At 39.9% G+C, this 17230-nt stretch overlaps 1 protein-coding gene across 5 annotated transcripts in view; it reads right to left on the reverse strand.

The window, feature by feature from the left end:
* The window catches only part of tafa5l (TAFA chemokine like family member 5, like), a 45023-nt gene that overhangs the window by 17735 nt on the left and 10058 nt on the right, over positions 1 to 17230 (reverse strand). For all 5 annotated transcript variants that reach the window (XR_007887730.1, XR_007887729.1, XR_007887728.1 and 2 more), the window contains exons 2-3: positions 13047 to 13196; positions 1610 to 1737 (exon numbers count right to left, since the gene is read on the reverse strand). Coding sequence is in view for 2 of the 5 variants with exons in the window: in XM_051425720.1 (XP_051281680.1) it covers positions 1610 to 1737; positions 13047 to 13196 (278 nt within the window). In the remaining 3 variants the exon portion in view is untranslated. The remainder of the gene's footprint in view (positions 1 to 1609; positions 1738 to 13046; positions 13197 to 17230) is intronic.

A 17230-nucleotide genomic window follows, 5' to 3' on the forward strand; every position in this document is an offset into this window, starting at 1 on the left:
TTTGATCTCTTGTAGGAACAGATTATTTAATCAAATACTCATGTTCATATTTGAATCCACTTTTTGTCAGCACTAGTCAGAAGCCTTACAGCATACGTTTAGGGGAAAGTCTCTGATAATTGCTCACACTGGTTTGTCTGATTGTTGGAGACTCAAACTGCTGCTGAACTGCTTACTATTGGTTAAAATGTTCAAGCATGTACACTTGTGGCCGTGCCCAAATATGTGATGTCACAGCCATGTGTTCTTCCAGCCGTTTATATTTATAAGATCCCCATTACCATTAGCTGACTAGTCTTCCATAAATACAGCAAATACAAACAAATATTAGTTTAAGACTGTAGACTGAATTAGGACATAACCCAGATGATAACAAAGTTTTATTATATTTGACCATATTGCCTAAAATACAGGATATTTCACTTACAATTTCAAGCTTTTTTTTGTATTTAGTGTGAGTTGGTAGCAAATCTGAAGAGGTTCTGTACAGAAATAGCTTCCAAATGGTTTATTTTAGGTTTGGTAGGAAGTATTTGAGCCTAATTAGTATTCCTAGTAAGATGCTGGTGTTTCTGGCTGATGTATTTAAGCTGGTCTTGAGAAGAATTTAAAGAGGTACTCCACACTCAAACATGTTTTTTGAGCTGTAAACTAAATTATGACTTTACGCTGAAGAAACACATCAATGCTGGTGTTAATATTTACACACTTTATGAAATTTGGCATATAATTTATAATAACATATGACAAATCTTATTTATGCATATGGAAAATAATATGCACATTTGCCATAGTATTGTCAGTGTGTTTTTAAAGACATCTTGCCTAAGCTTAGCTACAACACAGGTACCAGATAGAAACTTTTACAAACAGTCATGAATGTGCTTCTAGGGACTTAAAAAGCTCCAGCGGACACAGAGAGACAGCAGCTGCTCTTAGCTGGTTAGCTCTGTCAGTCACTCCGGTTGGTGTCAAGTCCACGCCCCCTAAAGACACTGTCCTTTGCAGGCATTTTTTTTAACATTCTGAGTGGGAGGGAGCTTGCAGAATACAAAGATGAAGTTTGCTTTTGAATAGTTTGGTAGCATTTTGCCAACTCTAATGTGATATTGGCAATGCACAGCTAATCTACCAGCTTTTATAGCTTGGCTGCAGACCAAACAACAGAGCAATAATAGAGCTGTATCAGAACCAATGATGATATGATCCTGTTCAGAACATTTTCAGAAGACCTTTTACTAATGCTTGTGCATCCCATGATTTTACAATGTTATCAATGTGCTGAGTCCCAGAGAGATAATGGGAAATGTGAGTGATACCCAGAAGTTTTTATTTTATTTTCTTTGTTCCAATAGGACGTGATGTGGATTGCAATTAAACAAACCCACAGAGAGCAGTTCAGCATCAGTTTTCTACCCTTTCATTCAGCATCTTCAGATTCATGTCTTTGAAACCTGCGAGCTGACCTGCTGTTTAACTGAAGTGTAATGTCTCTTGCCCTCGGCTGTGGCTTCTCATAACACTATCAGGGGGTCACCCATGCTGAAAAAGGAGGCGTGATGCTGTTAAGTGCATATGGCGTATATTAATGTCATGTCTTGTAAATTACCGTGACGGTCTTGATGCGACCGCTGCCCCTGGTGCAGGTCCAGCCGGATCGGTTGAACAGGAGGCTGCAGACCTCCCCCTCCAGGCAGGGAGCCATCTCACACCACTGACGGCTCCGCACGATTCGTGCTGGGAGGGCGAAAGACAAGAGGGCAAAGAGGAACATTAGACAGACAGATTCACAGACCCAGAGAGAGGCTTCAAAATGTCAACTTTTTCTGGAGCAAACAACTAAACTGTCCTTTTTATGCTCACCAGACATCTTCATATGTTGATGTGTCTTCAAGCCTGTAGTATTTTAATTAGGTTCTTGTTGAACCACCATGTCTGAATTGCCTGTGGTAGTAACCTTTACAGACCAGCTGGCGGTCCATAAATTACTCTCCTGCTAAAGCTAGCTTTCACTGCAGCTGCATTAAAAGATTGCTTGTTCCTTTTGACATTATGTTACACTTAATATTCCTCCTGAAAGGCTTTTTTTAAGTGATTCTACGTAAAAAGGTTCAAGGTAAAAAGTCATTTGTACCATTTTACAACATAATGCGGCTGGTTTTCTTTTTATGAAGCTGCACTATAATTATTTTTTTTCCAAAAAAACAACACATAGTTTCCCTGTGAGATCTTTAAGTGCTTTGATTCTGTCTTTTCACCATCAAGGCCAGGCATGGTGTACAGTATATCACAAGAGTCTTGGGCACCAGGAGTAAATAGAACTACATTACATAGCGGGAACAGCAGGAGCGCAGGTTCATTGTTAGTTCACAACAACTGAAATAACCCTAGCCACCTCGTCCACCATTCAGAAGAATTTCTCTGCAAGTAAACAAGGAAAAAGATAAAAATTTGCAAAGGAACTGCAGTGCTGTAACTGGGACTGCACGGAATTTGTGGAGATATAATGATAGCATGAAATGATCCATTTTTTTGCTACAATCGAAGATGCTTTCATTTTTTTATTCCTGAATGCATTCTAAACTGGGAAAGCAATCTGTTATCCTAAATAGTGTCAAAGTGTCTTTTGGAAACAAAATGCAGGGAGTCAATGCTGGATTTTTATCTATTTGCTAATGTACCATTAGGGTAAGGGCCATCGAGGCTGATTTTTAAAAATATTTCCATCTCAGGTTTCGACATGAACCTGTACAGACCACGACAGGTGTCATGGGGGGAAAAAACCCACCCCCACAACCCTCAAGGATGGACTGGGAAAAATAAACTAGCGTCAGGACATGGATAATGCGATTTGAGAAGTGAGAAATTACTTTTGTTTTGACTTTGGACAGAGATACTGTAGGTGGATAGCAGGAATTAGTGATATTTCAATACATAGATTAGAGGGAGTGGATTACAGATTACAAAAGGCAATAAAAAAGCCAACAAGCTTCAATTCTTAAAGTTATTTGCCTGCTGGAGACATCAGGCTGTCAGAGTGAAAGCCAGTCTCTCATTCTCCCTCTGCAGTCTGTCTGCATGACATTGAATTAGCATTCGCCTGTAGTCGATGCTGATAAGCACTGATTGTTCTTTACACAGCGTGCTAAAGCAACACTGAAAGGTTATCAGCCCTCTGCGGACCTGGCCGGGGCCGCTGCTCCCGCCTACCCACAATCCCCCCGGGGCAGCACATTGTGGAACGAGGTAACATGGTCGGCAAATTGAAAGAGAGGAACTACAATTCGTTGAATGTCCAAGGGAGAGCTGAGGGTGGAACAGAAGAGCGAGCGGGAGAGAGGGAGAGTGAGGAGGTGTGGAATGGGAGGCCTTGTGACATTTTGCTGTGAGGTATCCCTGGTCCAGGCCTTGTTAACCGTCTGAAATTGGTCTTTGGGGTGTCAGACCCCGACTGCTGCTCTGCAATAAAGATCTGTCATCTTGTGGTGTTTATCAAGCCGACGGAACAGCACCCTTATGTATTTAACCACGCACACCTACAAAATTACAGCTCTGTAGATATAAAGCCATTCTCCCTTAGCAAATAATAGATATTGTTGACACATCAGAAGAAGAGCCGTGTTTTTTTCAGTCTGCCCTCACGGCGTAGTTAGGCAGTGGTGGAACAAAACAATCCAGAAACCTGTCATCTCATTGAACCGAACAAGCCTAAGAAAATATTAAAGCTTTGCAACTCCAATCTGAAACAAAATGGTCATTTTGGCTTCACCCTGAGCACAGATTCCTCGGTGAGTAGGGGAAAATCTAAAGTGACCTTCCTCCTGACACAGCAACATGCCGTGGTGAATTTTCATTTTCACAGCCATCCGTCAGGCGCAACAAAGCGTAGATTTATCAGTCAGTTGCAGATGTAGTTTTGAGTACATTACAGGGCCAGCAAAACTCAATTTCCAGGGCACGGAATAAAAGCTGAGCTGGCAAAGCGGTGGGAGTGCTGACTAACCGTGGAGTACATCAGCCCAGCCAGCCCAGAGTCGCGGAGGTTGGCTAAAATAAATGCATTTTTCAGCTGCCGCCACAGTATCCGGCCACTCAATAGCTTGCCCTTGTTACTTTTTCAATGCCATCCATGACAGTGTGACTTGATCTATGATGACTTGATGAATTTCCTAGTGCCGTAAGCCACGGAACGGTCGTACAGCGATGGTTGGGATTAGAGCGTCGCTGTGATAACTTCATCAACAACAACACCATGAATAACACAAGCAGCAAACAAAATGGCACCACTGCAGTTTGGCTTCAGGTTGTCTCTATCAATCAAACCTATCCGTCCAATATGCTGGCACACCCAACTGTAGACCCATTAAAAAGCTTATATGGCACAACCACCCACACACATCAACAGTATCCTGAGAAGACTTTAAGCTTTGGATCTGAAGATGTCTGAAAATGTCTGTCTGCTGTTATATTTCATTTTAAAGTAATCTTTTGCATGTTGCTATTATAATAAACCTGGCTTGCTGGATCACTCAACTGGTGCAAATGACTGAGAATTATTGCGTCTGTGCTGGCATTATGGTTTTATTATGATAGGTATCTGTTTTGTGTTGTGTTTGAACATGTTGTCCTTTTTGTGATGGTGGCAGTGTGCAGCAGCAGCAGAGTTGAAACAGCTGGCTGTAGTGGTTGAAAGACAGAGAGAAACAGATAGATAGAAAGAGAGAGAGAGAGAGAGAGAGAGAGAGAGAGAGAGAGAGAGAGAGAGAGAGAGAGTCTGTCTGTCTGTCTGTCTGGCTGACACCTGGGTGGCCCGTCCTGTTGCCGTCACTGTCTGCGTCCCACCCGGGGCCCGTGGACGTCGGGCCAGGCTTGTCAGCTGCCAGGGTCCCTGCTGGGGTACGACTCTGGACCTCCAACTAGATCACATGTAAGACCATCTGTCCCCCTGTGCACAGTGCCAAGCCCTGCCCTGCCCAGCACAACACAGCACTGCCAGACGAGACTCAGAGCAGGGCAGGAGGCACGACAGTGAGTCCTAAACCAGCCGCACTGTTATTCTGACGAAATTCTGCCTCTGCAGAAGTAAAAAAATTGCATAAAATTTTTACTAAAGCCACAGGCAGCTCATTTAAAATGTATTTAGATGAGGTACAAGAAACAAAAAGACAGTTTTAGTGACAGTCTCTCAAAAGCTAAAAGGAAAAATACCAAGAGTGTTCATCGCACCGAAAAGACGACATTGTGTGTCTCTTGTGCTAATTTAATCATCGTACAAGATTAGCTAACTAGCTTAGCTGGGCATCAGAAACACTGTAACAGGTTTTTACAGGCTTTCTGGCTGATGTCAATTAAGCTTCAATCATGAATCAATTTGTAGCGGCCAGATTTTCAGCCCTCTGTCCTCTACACAGCGCAGCCTGCTAACAGAGCCCTGATGGTCTTTCAGTTCTAATTATGACAACAGAAAAATCCAACATTAAACACATTTCAATTGCAGCCAAGCTACAAATGACTCTATACTTCATGATAAACTGTGTTTTTCATTGAGCAAGCTGTTGCTGTGTATTACTGACACTTTTCTGTTGCATTTTTTGGGGCTTGTTTTCCAAATGGTTTTGTTTGTGATGAGTTAGGAAGTTAGATTACAATTGTCAGGAATCAGAATAGTTGATCAAGGTGGATCAAACTTTACAATCTGAATTGAAATTGATCCGTTACATCTGTGGATGTGAGTCAGTCACACAGTAGTAGGGTTTGCTAGTAATGATGATGATGATGATGATATTTCATGTTCATTTCCATGCTGACTTACAAACGTTGCTTTGGGAAAAACACTGAACTGTTGTCACAAACACATTCGCTGTCAGAGATTCAGATTTTTCTTGTATTATAAATTAGTTTGAAGAGATGGAGAGGCCATTTTGGAGAGCTGTGCTGATGAACCAGTTGAGATGTAAAAGGAGCAAATTTTCAAATAATGGCTGATCACTAATTATTTATATAGCTTTTCCTTTTGACATTTTTGTAATTGTTGTTAAGCTACAGTCAGCAAAACTGACCTCTGTATATTTTACAAATTAAAAGCACTGGGTTATGCCATTTGAGCTGCTGGAAGGCTTTTATTGCTGAACATCTGGACAGGAAGTGTTACCTGTCATTGACAGTAACTTAATCATAGATGATAAGTGAATGAAAACAGCACTTCTGTTAGAGAAGGGGAACTAAGAAATTGTACAGAACAGAAGTTGTTGTACAGAATTAATGCTGTAAAATATATATAATACTGACATTTGTCAGGTAAACATGGAGGGAGTGTTGATTTCACTTTACCAGAAAACGTCATCAACAGCAAATTAAAATGGGAGCAGATCAGAAAAAAAGGGAAATATGATAAAATATAGTTACATTTTTTAAAATGTCTTTTTATACCATACATTTGTTTTAAATAAAGGTCTGGTTCTCCCTGCAGCTGAGGTAAAAGAGTACAACAAATCTTCTCAGTTGCGTGTCTGCATTACAAATCTGAAAAAAGCTTTGCTTTTACCTAATCTCCTTTCAACAAAACTTTTTTTTCTCATTTAGTGTCAATGATCATTTCACTGAGTGTGAAAGCAGCAGCTTGCAGCCAGCACATAAACAGTCTCCCTGCAGCCTCCAGACTCTTATCATGGTGGCCATCAAGCTTCATACGATTACAGTGTGATGTGGTGGCATGGCAACAACGGGCCAAGCAGAGAAAGGGAGCGGGAGGGAGTCAGGGAGCAGATTAGAGTGAGAGCAGGGAGACAAGCAAGGAAAAGCACATAATCCTCCTGTGTACAGTGTGCAGACTAAACCTTCACAACAGTGACACACAGCAGCACAAAAAGAGGTCAAAAAAGCTTGAAATATGTCCTGAAAAAGACTAACAAAAGAAGTTACTTTGTTGAAAAATACACTGCACTTGTCGCATAGCAAGAAATTATTCAGTGAATTAAGACAAATACTAACAGAGTAAACATGTCATGCTGCAAGAACGCCATCTGGGCCAATCAGCCAAGAAATTCTTAGGTAACTCACATATAACAAACTTTATTCACTGCAGGGCTTAGGTAAGCTTGTTGGTATGTCAGTATGCAAGAGTGAATACTAGAAGGATGGCAAGGGGGATAAAAATATTTGTCCAATTGTCTCTTTTAAGCTACCAGCTGCAGACTGAAAATGTCCCAAAATGCTACATCATACGTTAGCCTTTGATTTTAGTTTGTCTTCATTACAGGAAACAGCAAAGAAACCCAAATCCATGAGCTTTTGCTGGTGATTATAACGGCACAGATGAGTTTCTCCAGTCTTAACTCACTGCATAAAGTTGCCTGGATACACTCAACTGCAAACACGGTCAAACATCTAACAGTGTACAGTATTTGATCAGTGTGAAAAGCAGCATTACCACCATTCTGTTCACAGAAAACAAAGCTAACAATCATGTGCACCAGCCTCTGTTCCTTGCTACTGGGATAGGATTCAAAATGGTGGAAAATACAAGATGACATAAACTGAAGGTCTTTGAAGTAAGTTTGTAATGCAAGAATCACTGTACGTACTAAATTCCACATCAGTCAAACCTGCAGGGTACGAGAGGATGTTTATTAAAGTTTCAGTTCTGACTTCTAATCCCCCCCACCGCCAACATGCCAATCACTATAACTGGCAGTGGGAATGCTTGAACACCGTGTTAAGAAGTGTCATTTCTGTGAGTTTCATTAAAAATCCACAGAGCTGCACCTGAGGTATTTTGCATGTGGTGGATGAACAAACAGACACATGAACAGGCAGATCCATTACCGCCCACTTATTTCATTTAAAATTCAGAAAGGTCAAGTAGGGGTAGCAGCTGAGGGTAAAAAAAAAAAGATTTCCCAAATCACATTACTAATATTATAAAATGTACATTGCTAACCTTCACAGCACACTGTTTTTGCGGATAATATAGAAGACTTCCCTGTTTTGTACAAACAGGAAACGATATAAGGAAGGTTTCCAATGACATCAATCAGACTGTGACTTCGGAGTAACTATTGCCAATAATATAAATATAATATATTTATAATATAAAATTTGGTAGTAAGTAAAATGTTTGTGCCACCATTTAAAGTGAGACTATGTAACTTTTGAAAGAATACATAAAACAATCATTCTCTTACAGATGATTTACTTGATCTGTGGCCGCTGTTCAGCAGAGTTTGATAGACTCACTTTATACTTTATTTTTTTATTTTTTGAGATGTTCCTGGATTTGTCTGGACACAATTTGTTGTAATTTCTTTCCTTTACATATACTTTGTGGGACAAGGTCTGTCAACCCTAACCTAAAAATCAAGCCATTTTATTATGTACTGTATGTAGTAAGAAACTGGGACACATCTAAAGTCTTTCCAAGAAAATACATTTACTCAATTAATCTGTCTTGACCGCTGTCCATGGTGCTGATTCAGGAGCTGTCTTGGGTGCTCTTCAACATTTGTGCTGGCAGGCCACAGTCCCACTACTGGGGAGAGATGGCCTATAGGTTGCCTTGACTGATCATCATCATCCTGTTGCCTCATCTGTTAGGCTTGCTATATATATCTTATTGATCCAGATCCTGATCGCTGAAACTTGGAGACACCATGCCAACTGACCTTGTTCCAGTCAGATCTGTGGTGTTTAGGAAGGTTATTTAGTTAGTACAAGTTTGCTTGCCTAATGTCCACGATAAGGTTATTTCTGCCCACTCCAGTAATAGCTGTTTGTTTGTTTTTTTACTTGCCTGCACTTTGTGCCTATTTAGTAATGTTACAGTAACAATATCTCTGACGTCTGACGTCATTATCAGCCTTTATCACACTACTGCAAACAAAGATTGAACAGATTGTGAGCTTTACTGTCTCTGGCATTGTTTCACCTGTGATTCACAACTTTAGAAAAACACTTAATTATTCCCAAGATTACTTTACTGTTTCTGGGTCTTTTTTCATGCAAATGTAGACTCCTAAAACTAAAAACTTTAAGAACTACAGGGAAGTGTGAAGAAATCAGGCTGACACTCCCACCTGCCTCACAGCTCTGACAGATTGTTACTCCACCGACTCTCTATCTTATCAGTTTTTTTTGTTTGTTTTTTAGATTCTTTTTTTGGCATTTGCCTTAGATAGTGTAAATACAGCCAGAAAACATAGGGAGCGAGACAGGACCACAACATGCAAAATGGCTGGAATTGAACTGGGGACGCTGAACACAAGGCTCACAAATAACTGAGCGAACTACTGTCTGTTGCATGCTCTTGGCTTTTTCCACTCACTCCAAACGAGAGTTATGTCTGTAACTAGAATTCTATGAATTCGGGATTACAGAAATGGTATGTAGTACTGCTGAGACAGCTGGTAGTGCTGAGAGTTGATTTCTGTTTTTATGTGGCTTGATAGGGAGGCCCTGTAAACATCAGAGTTAATGTACATTGCTTTGTAGTTTTGGGGTGTGGAGTACAAGGCAACATCACCATTTTTTGACAGATATATTTTTTTTGTGGTGGACAGAATATATAGAAATACTCGATTTTCCCTGGAAAAAGGAAAAAGACTGCCAATGCAAAGAACACTATAGATTTGGACCAGAATCTGTAGAAAATTGTATATACAATATGTGTATAACTGTACATATGACTTACTAACTGTCAAGATACTCTTGAAAAGCTGAAAAGTACACCAGGTTTTGCAGCTACATGTTTGGAGGAATAATCAGATTTACTTACTACAGTCAGCAATGGTCCCACTTTCATTAAGGGCAACCATTCTATCATCACACATTTCAAAAAGGCAGTGATCCACCATGCTGCTGCTGTGAAAGAGTTCTATTAAATTGACCCAGAGGACAGTGAGCCCTTGCTGTGTTAATAACAGCTCAGTGAAAAGTATGCCAAAGCCTCAGTGAGACATACAAATGAATAAACATTGTTTATAAGTCAGTAAATTAGTTTATGTGCTTAGAAGAGCAAAGGGGAATTTATGGGAATAGACATCAAAAGCAAATGTAACTGAATATACTCCAAGCTAAAGGTCAGAGAGGATATCTGTAGAGTGGCAGCATTAGACCCATTGCATTCTCATGCAATATGCAGAAATTCCACTTTATTCCTCCTGATGATGGACGCTATTTCGGCTGACAGCAGAAAGCCTTTAAATGAGCCTGCGAGCAACAGGTTCCCCCTTTAATGCTCTGGCTATAAATGGAGTGTAGGGTGTGGTGCGGCGGGAAGCCAGTAATAATCAATTTCCTGCTGCTGTAATCATAGTTCTCTGTAAGTTAATTAGCATCTGTTGAGTGTTACGGAGAGGCGTCTGCAGAGGGACAGAGGTGTTTGGAGTCAGAGTGGGGAGCATGACACAGGCTGTGGGACTGTCTTGTGTTAAGGCTATAGATTAAGATTTAGATTAAGGCTAACATGAGTCACTGCGTGATAGAACTAATGGTGCATCTGATGCATGTGATTGTGATATTGTGAGATCCAATCAGTATCGCAGATGGACTGTGTCACCCCCCACATTCTGTGTTATCTTGCTGTCCAATACCACAGAGAGGGCTCTAAAAGTATAAAAGTCTTATCTACAAAGTGGATGAACACCGCACACTCTCCATTACAAGTGATGGAGCATATTAAAAACACCAGAGGGGGAGGAAAATTCAACATAATATGGGCTGAAGATAATGAAAGAGGCACAAAGTGATTACTAATTTGGTGATGTCACACTGGCTGACTGGAGGAGGTTTAATGCAGACAACCAATCACATAGTTAGGAGTCAAACAGTCTAAGAGGCATCAAAAAAGGAGACACGCAAAGTGATTATCGATTGGCTGGTTAAACAACCAAATTACATCGGCAGTTGCTTTTAATGGAGAAAGAAGGAAGCCCATACATTTTGTTCTATTGGACCGTTTTTTTCTTCTTTTTTTCTGGTTGCACTCTGTTGCTGACTTTTATTCGATGTCTAGGATGGTGATGGGTGATGTGGCCTTAAATATGTTTTTTTTTTTTACAAGTTTCATGACAATATGATACATTTTGACAAATGCTTCATTAATCATTTTATAATTTATTAACTATATTGTAAGCAACTTGCCAATGATTTGGCTTAGCTAGGCTGTGCCAGCATTGTTTCTCTGTTTGGTTGGAGCAATCACATTACATGATTTCTGTCTCTCCTTATGCTCCACAGGATGCCCTTTGTGTGAGTGGTGAAATAAGTTTGTTGTCCTGCCACCTTTTGTTGTTTCCATCTTCTTACACTGCTTACTGTACAGATAACATATATATATATACACACACACAAATGCATCAGAGAGCAAGAAGAATGAGAAGAAAAGAGGTGCCGTTACAACAGACCTTTTTCACAATATGTGGTACATGTGACATTTCAATATGGCACAGCAGGAAAAGGCATAGCGTTAGTTCAGACAGAGCACTGAAGTCGTGCTTGTGTTAGCTGATTATCACTGTTGCTCTGACACTCACACACTGACGTTTGCCGCCACCTCAGTCTCCTACTCCTCTTGTTATTTCATCTTGTTAATTTAACTAAGATTTAAACCTACAACAAGGAGTTTTTAAGGAGACCGTCAGCAAGAAGATTGGTTATTTCTATATAGGTATTCCTAATGTCTGCCACTGTGTTGGATTCGGTCAGATTACCCTTGAAATCAATGAAACAAGGCTACTAATTTTGTCCACAGAAGCTGCCCTTTATCAACACAAAAGTTATTTTTTCTTCTTTAATGTTCGTGTGTGTTTAATAAGGGGAATTATGGACCTATAAATGGTCAGTGTCTCTGACTGAAGCAACATTAATAATGACTACACTGCATTCAGGTGTGCCAGATGTAGGGCCCTGGTATTGTGTATGCAGGTTCCCTGGAATGGGACACATAATGGAATAAATCTATCATTAATGTTAGCAGTTACACCTGTGCTTTTCCTGGGGGATTTTTCATGATGTTCCTGTTATGTCAAGATGTCCGCTATGAAAAAGGTCTATGGATGCGGTTGTAGCAGAGTTAATGATTCCACGTGCCATTACTTGCCATTATCCCTGTTTATTTAATGTATTTTTAGTCACTGCTGTATTTTTACTCTAATGTTGTTTATGATTGTGTTTTTGTTAACTTGTTTATCATGTATTATATTAGTTTCCCACTGGGACTGGTCTGTTGTGTGCAGTATGAGTTGCCCTTGCAGATTTGAGTCGTGTTACCAGTCTGCTGTATCCTGTTAAAATACTTAAGTGTTTGTTTGAGTTGGTAAGAAAGCCAGCAAGTGTATTTCCCAAAAAAGTGACAAAACTATTCCTTTAACTAACATGCATATATAGAGTACAACTTTACAGTAACTTTATATTTACCACTGAGTACAAAATAAAGCCATGAGCCAAGCATTCATCCAGTGTTCACTTACTGCAGATTAAAGGCAAATCTTGTTTCAACCAAATAAATGCGAGAGAGTAATTCCAGTTTTAACACAATGCTGCCGTGCAAGTAATAAAGTGGTCTAAGGCAGGAATTCATGCAGTGGACCCCATGTAGACAAATATGAAAGGGTTCTGACCCCATGCAAGAAGGTTTTTGTTCATTTAGTTATAAATGATATGGTTTCTAAAGGTGAGACATAAATGCCTGTAAAGGGAATATTAATGGTTGTACTCTTAAGGGGATAACGTCCAGTGAATTAAATTACACTAAAATAAACTGTTTCTAATGGTCCTAAGGACCAGCTGAGGAACCTGTTTTTGTTAATTCATCATTTACCTATCCACACACTGTTGCTCTTTTCCAGTACCACCCTGCCTCATACACTTGCTATTTCAGTGCATTGCTCTGGTGAAGATAGGGGAAACATTCACATTACCAAGACACATTTGTTCGCTACCCTCTCTAACCATTTGGCTTGTTGTTTTGACTCACTCCAACTAAAATCTGTAAAGTCTGCCCTCAATGGGACAATTGCCTTCCCCTGGGCTAGAAAGGTCTTTCAACTCACCATCTACACATGCTGGCCTCGCCCTGGTGGTCCCGGCGATCTGGCCTCTCCGGCAGGCACAGCGGGCCGTCTGCCTAGCGATGGTCCGTCTGGGAACGCTGCTGTCTCTGTTGAGCATCACTATCTCGCAGGTTCCCACCGCCAACTGGCCTGCCAAACACAGCAGCGAGGAACAAAGTACATCACATTAGCATAATGAGACTGTAATGAACATATTGCAGAGGAGCAACTGGTGTTCAAAGGTACCAACAACAGGCAGCCTTGACACACTGCCCTTTTTTGGTCTGTGTAGCAGACTTTAATGCTCTCATTTAAAGTCTCAAATAGAATAATTAGAAACTGATTGCAGTGCTTTAACAGCAGCAGGCAAGAATACTTCTTCAGTTGTGGTACAGTGTGGCTGGCCGCTGTTGATAAAAGTGTCTTAGTGATCATGTGGAAAACAAAGATCCCTCCAAGAATCTGTTAAAAGGACATTTTCTATTTGGCTAGTCATAACAGCAAGTTAACAAGCCTACACATCTAAAGCTTCTAAAGATATGAAAGGACTAAAAGAAAAAGAAAAAAATGGACTGGTTTGCTTTGGTTAGAGCGTTAGGAATAAAATCAGATGGGTTTTTGTGATTGGACATATGAATGTGCTCAGCAAATTTCATCAGCCCATTACATTATGAGATATGGAGACTGTCCAGAAAAACAACAGCATTAGTCATTTATTCAAATACCTAAAACAACCTTTGGTTACATGTACTTGTCGAGGCCGTCTTGTGGGCAAGAGATTTGTCCATCAGAAGCAAAGGTGGCACTGCATGACATTGTTTTAACACAGCAAAAGAAAACCCTAGAGAGGAGGTTGGGGTGGTTGGTAAGGTCAACAAAAGTGTGACTTTAAAAAAGAGAGACTGCTGCTTGTTTCATGTTTCCTACGAACTGTCAGTACTGACCATGTAGTTTTTGAGCCTGCATCTAATCAAATATTAACCATGATTTGATGGCTAACTAGAAAAAAACATCATATGAATATTTTTAAAACGTCATATGCATTTGGAAGGCACTGACAAACAATGCTGTCCAACCAATAGGGCGTGCAGTTTTGAGGACTTGTTGAAGACATTGTGTGTTTGGTGCAGACTGAAATACCTCAACAACCATTGGATGGATTGCCACAATGTTTTGTGCAGACATTCATGGTCCGATGATGAATCCTAATGAATGAAATTCACATTTGTGGTTTTGGGTAAAATGTCCAACAGCTATTGGAGGAATTTTTATGAAACAATAGGTGCAGACATTCATGTCCCCCTCAGGGTAAATCATTATCTTTTAGGCGATCCCCTGACCTTTCATTACTGCCATCATCAGGTCCAAATTTCAATTTGTCCAATACTTTGGTTTATGTTACATACCTGCAAAACTGACATTCTTCATCAGCTTCTGCTGTGTTATATGTTCAGTGCTGATTAGCAAATGTTAGCATACTAAAAAATGTTTTGGTGATTATACACTAATGAAAATACTTAGGAATATTATATTAAATTTCTGCCAATAGATCCTCCCAAATGTTACACACTGGACCTGATTTTTTAATTTTACTATAGAACTAGTTAATGAAACATGGACCAATTGATGAAATAGTGTGCAACTCAGTTGACATGGCAGTGGCTGCTGCGGTCACTGTGCTCCTACAAAAGACAAATTTTCAAGTCAAGTTAAGTTCTACTGAAACAGCAAATGGGAAGAATGTCTTAAGGTGATGACTACCGTACTCAGAAATCTGCAGGTGTGCTATTCTTACACCTCTATCCAAGCACAGCAAATTGCTTCAGAGTTCTCCAGGCATTACAAATTGATGGATGACTCCCTGGCCAGAGTCCTGTGGTTTAGCAGGTTTTTTGAGTATCAAGTTTGTCAGAATGTGATTTCTGAATTAATTAAACAAACTAGAGAAACTACAATTCGCAAGGGTGTCTCAGCTGCAAATGGACTACTTGGGGGGGGGAATCTTATGTAAATATATATATAAATGTTCTTCATCATCTTGACTTTTTCATGTCAGGGGAATTAAAAGAGTTGATAAAACACTTTTAAAACTTTTACTTGGCAAATTGCATGATGAAATGATCCCCTTTTGAATCATGTTCACTTGAAATATTGAGTGAGTTTGGGTAAATTTATTTAAGTTTTCTAACAGCTAGAGATGAATATCTAGCAGCAAGAGCTATTCAGCATTCAAACACCAGTGTCAAACTATTGTTAAGGTGAAGAGATGAGCTTTGCGCCCAGAATTGCAGCTGTACCTCATGCTCTGATAATCACTGCTAATGAGTCACACTGAAAACTGGGCAAACAAAAGAAGAGTTGTAACAATGATGTTGCCAATGTTTAGGTTTATTAAATGAACCCTCTGCGTTGCGTTTTGTAGCTGACAGTTCAGTTGAACACTTATTGTCGAGGCAGCAGTTTTGTTTGGGTAAATTATTTAGAAACCCGAGGGAACATATTTAATTGTCTTTTATTTAGGCCTTCCTGGCGTGTTTGGGGGAATTATTAACTGTTAATAGTCTTGTGTTTGATAGATAAACAAGCTTTAATCACAGTAAATTGCTTGAGGGTGTCTGCTGCTTTCAAAAACACATTTGGAAGAACCAATGTTTCGATACATGTAGATGACGCATTTTCACCGTTGTCATTTAAAATCAAAGGGAGGTTTGTTTCAGCATCAAATGAGGACTAAAAAAACAAATCAATAACCTGGTGAACTGCAACTGTACAATATTAATGTGTGTGAGTACATCAAATCCGACTCAACTTGAACTCAGCACATTTCTTAATAAGTGCAATATAAATGCATGTGAAGTTAAATAACTACATCTTATCACAACTTATCTGCTCCAGGTGAAGCTCTGAAAAAGTTGGGGAAACTTCCTTCACCTTTGTAATGATCAGGAAAGGGTAACACAGTTTCTTCCTTCTTTTCTTTATTGAATGGAAAGCTGCCAGTGAAAGCCATTCAGGCTGACACTGAAATAAAATCAGCTCAGTGAAGGTAGATTAGAGAAGAGTCGGTTCTGCAGTTCCTGTAAGGTCAATCCCTGGCATTCACCAACCATCACTCCTTTATACTGCTGTTTCCACTTCTTCCCAACACCCTCAAAGGTTCGTTAAGTGAGACGCTAACTGCTCTATAGCATGAAATGGCTGTAATAATGGCAAAGGTTGAAAGGGTTGTTGATCAACACAAATGACTCATAAAATTACCTCAGCGGGTGCTGAGGCTTCCAAGTTTCAGAACTACTAAGTTTCAGAGCAAGACATCTTGGAAATATTCCAGATGATGATTCCTAGTCATTATGGTGACCCTGTGATCTTTCTTTTAGCAACAAAATGTCTCCAGGCCATGGCCGGATTAATCCACTAGGGGGCTCCGGGGCAAAAATTAACTTTGGGCCCCAATGACCCACCAAGTGATAAATCCATTGTCACCTCTAAAGCTCACTAATTAACAAGTTATATCTCGTTTGATAATCTGTTCAAAAGCCAAACTGTAAAAATGACAATTCAGTGTTTTACAAGGAGATATGTGCTGGACTATTTCTAAGCAGAGCCTGGCCAAGAAATGTAAATGACAGATAGAATACAATTAGCCAGAAAGCGAGTGTATTTACTAAACTGTCAAGCTATTACTTTAACACCCATATCATTTTAGATGGTATTGTACTAGGATAGCTGTGGTGCCCAAGAAAGGGATTTCTGAAGGCAAAGCAAAGCACTGAAAACGTTCTTAATATGGAGTACTCTTAAACTGATATTGATTTTTGAGGTGGGAAGGTTCTTTTTGTGTTCAAAATAAATTTTTCTGCTGACCCTGTATTCAGCAGTGCTTTTCTCTGCTTCCCTTTGGGTACTCCTGTCTGTTTCTCCAAACTGGGGGCGCACTGACCTCCATCTTCTGTAGGTAAAACACTGACTAAGTACCTCATACAACCTGGCTTTAAAAAAAATTAACTATCCCTTTAAAATGTAGATATTCTTTAACAAATAACTTAATCAAATGTCCATAAATCAAGTGACACTCTTTCGGGCTCTTTTGTCTGCTTTGCCTCTGCCTAGTCGGTAATCCAACATTAGATGAACCCTTTTTTATTATCACTGCTCTATGAGCTTTCCTCCAGCTCCATCGCCTA

The sequence above is a fragment of the Dicentrarchus labrax genome, unplaced genomic scaffold, assembly GCF_905237075.1.
Source record: "Dicentrarchus labrax unplaced genomic scaffold, dlabrax2021, whole genome shotgun sequence".
Classification (NCBI taxonomy): Eukaryota; Metazoa; Chordata; class Actinopteri; family Moronidae; genus Dicentrarchus; species Dicentrarchus labrax.